We start from the raw sequence: 7,964 nt of genomic DNA, 5'->3' as shown, positions 1-7,964 counted from the left end.
AAATACTTTTGGGCCTAACTGTATATAATGTTACATCATGGGATATAATGCACTCCTCTCTAACCAAAGCAATAATCACCACTGGGGGAAATGTGGTTTGGATTTTATTTTTCTAAAATGTCAAAGTCAGCGTGTAAATCTTTCCTTCTATTAGGAAGTAGGAGTCGGTTTTTCTTTGGAGAAGCAGAGTCCAGATCATGAGACAAGCAGCCGAGCAGTCGATGGGACCTCCTGCTGTTGACCAAAGGACTAAATTTGGTTTACAAAGTCCTCGAACTACAGCATTGATTACGTCGCCATCTCCTATAAAGTTATTAAGAACGTCTTGTTCCATAATTCCGACGAATGGCGTTAAAACAAATTTTGATTAGTTGGTGAGCAGAACGGATGACTTCCACATATAGGCTATATGGAAGTAGCCTTCCACATTGCCTATATGTGGAAGGCTACTTTGTTTACATTTGCTGGTTGTATGCCACGGGTGTCAAACTCAGGCCCGTAGGCCAAATCTGGCCCCTGGTGTAATTATTATCAAAGAGCTGCCCGACCATTACATAGCCACTATATACTGGCGGGGTTTGTAGTATTAGCAAGAGAGAGACATGTATGAAACAAATACTACTGTTGTGTGTCTTATTTCAAATTTAATTTCTCATGTGTTTATAATATTGAGCTTTGGTTGTTCCAGATTTACATACTTTTTATATTATTATAATTATGCTTTGATTAGAAAAAAAAATGTTAAAGCTGATGTCAAGCAAAACGGTTAAGAGATGTACACTGCCTGGCCAAAAAAGTCACCACCATAAAAAAAAGTCACACTAATATTTTGTTGGAGCGCCTTCTTGGAATATGCCCGTGCCATCAGGGAAGAAAAAATCCATTGATTGAATAACCTGGTCATTCAATATAATAATAATGCGTTAGACAGTTCTTAACCCAATTTTAGTAGTTTCTGCAATCTCCTTAGATATTTTCTCTGCTTGATGCATGCCAATGATTTGACCCTTCTCAAACAGACTAACATCTTTATCACGGCCACGGGATGTGTCTTTCGACATGGTTGTTTAGGAAATGAGAAGCAACTCATTGCATCAATTGGGGTTAAAAAACTTGTTGCCAGCTGAAGGATAACCCCTCCATGCAGTAATTATCCAATATTATCAATCCTTCTACAGTAGGAGACACCTGCAGGTAAAAAAATTTTTTAGCATCAAGTAACACCTATTAATCACTATAGTTGTGAAAATGTCCAAGTATTGATTTTAGATTGGAAGGAAATTGCGATTTTCCAGATGTCCACTCAAGTGGACTGCATGCATCACTTGCTTTATTTTTACTTCAATACATGCAATTGCTGACAGTATATCACTCTTGACAATGCTTCATCTGAAGTAGTTTTCTTTTGTATAAATCAACATTTTATGCTATTAGAATGTAAGCTGCATTGTATATATCAATATCTGTTTTGTGCATTGTTCATTATGAGTAGGGTTGCAGGTCGCCACCCTAATTATGAGTAACAGTCACAATTCATATTTTACAGGCTAGTGCCGGGCGTGCCAGGCCCAGCGAGGCCTACAGAATTGTGGAGGAACTGCCTTATGACTCAGAAGATTCACAGTACAGTGACAGCAGTGATGAAGAGTGGTTGCCAAGTAAAAAAACTCTAGATCAATGTGAAAGTGCATCTGAGGAGGAAGGACCGGATGTAGAGGATGTGGAGGAGGAAAGCCCAGATGAAATAGCAGTAGAACCTGGTGTGGAAGCACCAACAGGGAGATCTGTTGACACACCAGCACCACCCGCGAAAGCAAAGAAAAAACAACAAAAAAGACACACCTGGAAAGTAAAGGACAGTCCATGTGAGGGAGTGTTACCGGACTTCTTGGGAGAGTGGAGTCTAAATGTTCAAGCAACTGAGCCCCTGGAATTCTTCTTGCACCTCTTCCCAGAAGAACTCATAGATGATATAACATACCACACCAACCTCTATGCCCTCCAGAAGGGAAGGGAGAACCTGAATGCTACAGCAGAAGAAATGAAGGCATTCCTTGGGATAAACTTAGTCATGACCTTCATCCGCTACCCACGGAGACGGATGTATTGGTCATCTGAGCAGGGACTCCGTTTACCTTTGATTGCTGATGCCATGGCAGTGAACCGTTTCGAGGACATTCTCCGATACCTTCACTTTACAGACACCTCCTCAACGGATCCAGGAAACGATAAACTGTTTCGAATAAAACCAGTGCTAGATACTCTTCAAGCAAATTTCCTCTCTGCTGTGGATCCTGAGGAGTTTCAAGCCATAGATGAGATGATCATGCCCTTCAAAGGCAAATTGTCTATCAAGCAATACATCCCCAAAAAACCCAAACCCTGGGGTGTGAAAATTTGGGCAAGAGCAGGCGCTTCAGGATACATGTACCGCTTCGAAGTGTACAGGGGTGCAGCCAGCACAGGTGCGGTCAGCGAACTGGGAACGGCTGCAGACGTCATCTTGCGCCTCTGTGATGACATCCAATTCAAGAACCACAAGGTGTTTTTTGACAACTTCTTTTGCGGCATTCCACTGATTACTATCTTGAAGGAACAGGGCATCTATGGCACTGGCACATGCCGGGTCAACAGGCTTCAGGGGGCACAAGCGAAACTCAAGAGTGCAACAGAACTCAAAGAAGAAGGAAGAGGAGCTATCTCTGTTGTCACCAATGGTGAAGACGTCACTGTCACACGTTGGCTTGACAATTCACTGATCCACAAGGCCTCTTCCTGTCTTGGCAAGCACCCGACAGATGTTGCACAGAGATGGTCCAAGAAAGATAAGAAGATCATCACCATTGACAGGCCATTCGCAGTGAAGGTGTACAACGATTATATGGGAGGGGTCGGCCTGATGGACCAGATGGTGGCAATGTATCCCCACAGACGCAAGAACAAACGCTGGTACATCAGAATGTTCTTCCACTTCCTGGATGTGACCGTTGTGAACGCCTGGCATCTCCTCAGATTCTCTGGATTGGAGCAGGATGGTCTTCTGCCTTTCAAGGCATCTTTGGCTTGTTCATTGATAAATTCAGGCACCGTTCGCAAAAGGGGGAGACCAACTTCCCCACCTCCTCTTCCTGTGAAGCGCAAACCTGTATCCAAGGTAACCCGTGAGGTCAGGCTTGGCCCTGGAAACCACTGGCCCCAGCTAAACGACATAAAAAATGCCCAAAGGTGCCAAGACCCTGCATGCACACGAAAAACGAAGTACAGCTGCATGTGTTGCAATGTGGCTGTGTGCCCTGGGTGCATGGCAAATTTTCACACAAGATCTTGAACTGATCTCTAGTTTGTCAATTGAAGCACTGCAGTTTGTTTGGTTTTGCAATTGAAACACTGTAGTTCATTTTTCAGTGAAAAGGAAAAGCCCAGAATGGTTGTTTGAAGAGAGCAAAATATTTTGAAAAGTATATTTTATTGTTTTTGCATAATTCAATAAACATTGAATGTTATATCACTTGATCTTTGTTGATTTTTTATTATTTTAGTTAAAATCCACAAATGCATGCTGTCCACCTGAGTGGACACGTTCATAACTCCTTGAAAATTTGGTGTATAAAAACAGAAACAAATCAGTTCTTATTTTTATGGCTAAAAACACATAAAAACACTGAGTAACATTTTTTAAAACTCAGTATATCATGGGTCATGCATCAAAGGGTTAATTATGCCTATTATGTATGGAATTTACTATTGCGGGTTCATTTGCATTGATGTGATTAGGTCATGCTTTATTTGGCCCCCCAGGTCCCCGCTTTCCTCCTTAGCCACAGCCCTTCTCTGTCTGCTCTGCCAGTGCCCTGATGGCTTTCCTGCACCCTGCTCCCCTGCATCCCATGTAGTGGAGCAGACGTACAGTTGAGGACCTGAGCGATCCCAAAGAGCAGTCTAAATGTACATGTAAAAACGTTCAGGCACAGAAAAACACATGTTTTGCTGTAGCTTTGATTAGAAAAAAAAATGTTAAAGCTGATGTCAAGCAAAACGGTTAAGAGATGTACACTGCCTGGCCAAAAAAGTCACCACCATAAAAAAAAGTCACACTAATATTTTGTTGGAGCGCCTTCTTGGAATATGCCCGTGCCATCAGGGAAGAAAAAATCCATTGATTGAATAACCTGGTCATTCAATATAATAATAATGCGTTAGACAGTTCTTAACCCAATTTTAGTAGTTTCTGCAATCTCCTTAGATATTTTCTCTGCTTGATGCATGCCAATGATTTGACCCTTCTCAAACAGACTAACATCTTTATCACGGCCACGGGATGTGTCTTTCGACATGGTTGTTTAGGAAATGAGAAGCAACTCATTGCATCAATTGGGGTTAAAAAACTTGTTGCCAGCTGAAGGATAACCCCTCCATGCAGTAATTATCCAATATTATCAATCCTTCTACAGTAGGAGACACCTGCAGGTAAAAAAATTTTTTAGCATCAAGTAACACCTATTAATCACTATAGTTGTGAAAATGTCCAAGTATTGATTTTAGATTGGAAGGAAATTGCGATTTTCCAGATGTCCACTCAAGTGGACTGCATGCATCACTTGCTTTATTTTGACTTCAATACATGCAATTGCTGACAGTATATCACTCTTGACAGTGCTTCATCTGAAGTAGTTTTCTTTTGTATAAATCAACATTTTATGCTATTAGAATGTAAGCTGCATTGTATATATCAATATCTATGTTTTGTGCATTGTTCATTATGAGCAGGGTTGCAGGTCGCCACCCTAATTATGAGTAACAGTCACAATTCATATTTTACAGGCTAGTGCCGGGCGTGCCAGGCCCAGCGAGGCCTACAGAATTGTGGAGGAACTGCCTTATGACTCAGAAGATTCACAGTACAGTGACAGCAGTGATGAAGAGTGGTTGCCAAGTAAAAAAACTCTAGATCAATGTGAAAGTGCATCTGAGGAGGAAGGACCAGATGTAGAGGATGTAGAGGAAGAAAGCCCAGATGAAATAGCAGTAGAACCTGGTGTGGAAGCAGGGAAATCTGTTGACACACCAGCACCACCCGCGAAAGCAAAGAAAAAACAACAAAAAAGACACACCTGGAAAGTAAAGGACAGTCCATGTGAGGGAGTGTTACCGGACTTCTTGGGAGAGTGGAGTCTAAATGTTCAAGCAACTGAGCCCCTGGAATTCTTCTTGCACCTCTTCCCAGAAGAACTCATAGATGATATAACATACCACACCAACCTCTATGCCCTCCAGAAGGGAAGGGAGAACCTGAATGCTACAGCAGAAGAAATGAAGGCATTCCTTGGGATAAACTTAGTCATGACCTTCATCCGCTACCCACGGAGACGGATGTATTGGTCATCTGAGCAGGGACTCCGTTTACCTTTGATTGCTGATGCCATGGCAGTGAACCGTTTCGAGGACATTCTCCGATACCTTCACTTTACAGACACCTCCTCAACGGATCCAGGAAACGATAAACTGTTTCGAATAAAACCAGTGCTAGATACTCTTCAAGCAAATTTCCTCTCTGCTGTGGATCCTGAGGAGTTTCAAGCCATAGATGAGATGATCATGCCCTTCAAAGGCAAATTGTCTATCAAGCAATACATCCCCAAAAAACCCAAACCCTGGGGTGTGAAAATTTGGGCAAGAGCAGGCGCTTCAGGATACATGTACCGCTTCGAAGTGTACAGGGGTGCAGCCAGCACAGGTGCGGTCAGCGAACTGGGAACGGCTGCAGACGTCATCTTGCGCCTCTGTGATGACATCCAATTCAAGAACCACAAGGTGTTTTTTGACAACTTCTTTTGCGGCATTCCACTGATTACTATCTTGAAGGAACAGGGCATCTATGGCACTGGCACATGCCGGGTCAACAGGCTTCAGGGGGCACAAGCGAAACTCAAGAGTGCAACAGAACTCAAAGAAGAAGGAAGAGGAGCTATCTCTGTTGTCACCAATGGTGAAGACGTCACTGTCACACGTTGGCTTGACAATTCACTGATCCACAAGGCCTCTTCCTGTCTTGGCAAGCACCCGACAGATGTTGCACAGAGATGGTCCAAGAAAGATAAGAAGATCATCACCATTGACAGGCCATTCGCAGTGAAGGTGTACAACGATTATATGGGAGGGGTCGGCCTGATGGACCAGATGGTGGCAATGTATCCCCACAGACGCAAGAACAAACGCTGGTACATCAGAATGTTCTTCCACTTCCTGGATGTGACCGTTGTGAACGCCTGGCATCTCCTCAGATTCTCTGGATTGGAGCAGGATGGTCTTCTGCCTTTCAAGGCATCTTTGGCTTGTTCATTGATAAATTCAGGCACCGTTCGCAAAAGGGGGAGACCAACTTCCCCACCTCCTCTTCCTGTGAAGCGCAAACCTGTATCCAAGGTAACCCGTGAGGTCAGGCTTGGCCCTGGAAACCACTGGCCCCAGCTAAACGACATAAAAAATGCCCAAAGGTGCCAAGACCCTGCATGCACACGAAAAACGAAGTACAGCTGCATGTGTTGCAATGTGGCTGTGTGCCCTGGGTGCATGGCAAATTTTCACACAAGATCTTGAACTGATCTCTAGTTTGTCAATTGAAACACTGTAGTTCATTTTTCAGTGAAAAGGAAAAGCCCAGAATGGTTGTTTGAAGAGAGCAAAATATTTTGAAAAGTATATTTTATTGTTTTTGCATAATTCAATAAACATTGAATGTTATATCACTTGATCTTTGTTGATTTTTTATTATTTTAGTTAAAATCCACAAACGCATGCTGTCCACCTGAGTGGACATGTTCATAACTCCTTGAAAGTTTGGTGTATAAAAACAGAACCAAATCAGTTCTTATTTTTATGTATAAAAACACTTAGTAACATTTTTTAAACTCAGTATATCATGGGTCATGCATCAAAGGGATATTATTATGTATAAATATGTATTTATATTTATATATTTTTTAATATATTACATATATATATATGCAAAACTAAAGTTTGTTTCCATATGAACAAATTCTACATTACACACTGTATCTGGGGAGAGAATTTGACACCCCGTTGTACACCATACGTTGAATTGTGCCACCTTTTTTTCTGTTTTGTTTCTGTTGGGTTTTAGTTTCCAAGTGTCGGTCAGACTCTGCTGATGTTTTGTTTTGTCCCAAATTAAGACGTACCTACTGTGTTAGCGTAGATGAAAAAAGCAACAGATTAGATGTGTTCTTCACATTACATCAGTACAAAAATATTTAACCATTAATCCGTTGAATTAGCAGTGCAGCCAAACTATAGGAATTTCAGCAACAGAGATAATATATATATATATTACACATGTAAATACATACATATGAATGTACATGTAAAATATACACGTGCATTCATACTTACATGTACATACATATATGTAAATATATATTTATATATATACTGTATATATGTATATATTTTACACATGTAAAGACATACATATGAAGGTACATGTAAAGTTCACACATGTACTTCATACTTACATATACATATATGTATATATGTGTGTATATATATACATATACATATACATATACATATACATATATTCTCAATATATTGTAGCCCGGTTATTTGAAAAACAGTTCCCATGCCAAAAAAGTGTGGACACGCCCCATAAAGACCACGTATCTGTCTGCCAGATCACCCATCCCCCTCTACCCCCCTTTAAATGTAATAATCCTAACACTGACGTAATAATCTTCAGTGCCCTGGACCTGTTTCATAGCTGACCTGTATTGTTCGGCTGCTACATCACAACAGTCAAGTCTTGACAAAAGCATATTTTCTCTTGGTCAGTGGTAAAAGAGTAAAAGTTAACTGAAAGAGAACAAAAGAAAAAAAATGAAGTGACGGAGGCCTGACAGTGGCAGCAGAAGACGCTGGTGTGACAGACACAAGGGGTGACAACAGCA

At 41.4% G+C, this 7,964-nt stretch overlaps 2 protein-coding genes across 2 annotated transcripts; both read left to right on the top strand.

Annotated features, from left to right (window-relative positions):
- The first annotated feature begins 726 nt into the window (after window positions 1–726).
- On the top strand, window positions 727–3,503 carry LOC112486606 (piggyBac transposable element-derived protein 3-like). The gene is made up of 2 exons (XM_025053932.1): window positions 727–1,194; window positions 1,547–3,503. The coding sequence occupies exon 2, from the start codon at window positions 2,042–2,044 to the stop codon at window positions 3,326–3,328; it is 1,287 nt and encodes a 428-aa protein (XP_024909700.1). The 5' UTR covers window positions 727–1,194; window positions 1,547–2,041; the 3' UTR covers window positions 3,329–3,503.
- Window positions 3,504–3,692: 189 nt separating this feature from the next.
- LOC103398988 (piggyBac transposable element-derived protein 2-like) lies at window positions 3,693–6,679 on the top strand. The gene is made up of 2 exons (XM_025053931.1): window positions 3,693–3,696; window positions 4,796–6,679. Exons 1-2 carry the CDS (start codon window positions 3,693–3,695, stop codon window positions 6,595–6,597), a joined length of 1,806 nt encoding a protein of 601 aa, XP_024909699.1. The 3' UTR covers window positions 6,598–6,679.
- Window positions 6,680–7,964: the final 1,285 nt, after the last annotated feature.

Source organism: Cynoglossus semilaevis, unplaced genomic scaffold, assembly GCF_000523025.1.
Source record: "Cynoglossus semilaevis isolate Cse_v1.0 unplaced genomic scaffold, Cse_v1.0 scaffold1899, whole genome shotgun sequence".
NCBI lineage: Eukaryota > Metazoa > Chordata > Actinopteri > Pleuronectiformes > Cynoglossidae > Cynoglossus > Cynoglossus semilaevis.
The sequence above is the reverse complement of the archived record's forward strand: the minus strand, read 5'-3'. Positions and strand labels throughout refer to the sequence as shown.

Excerpts from the sequence above, each read along its gene's own strand:
- LOC112486606 (XM_025053932.1), top strand. The coding sequence starts at position 2,042 with ATGAAGGCATTCCTTGGGATAAACTTAGTCATGACCTTCATCCGCTAC.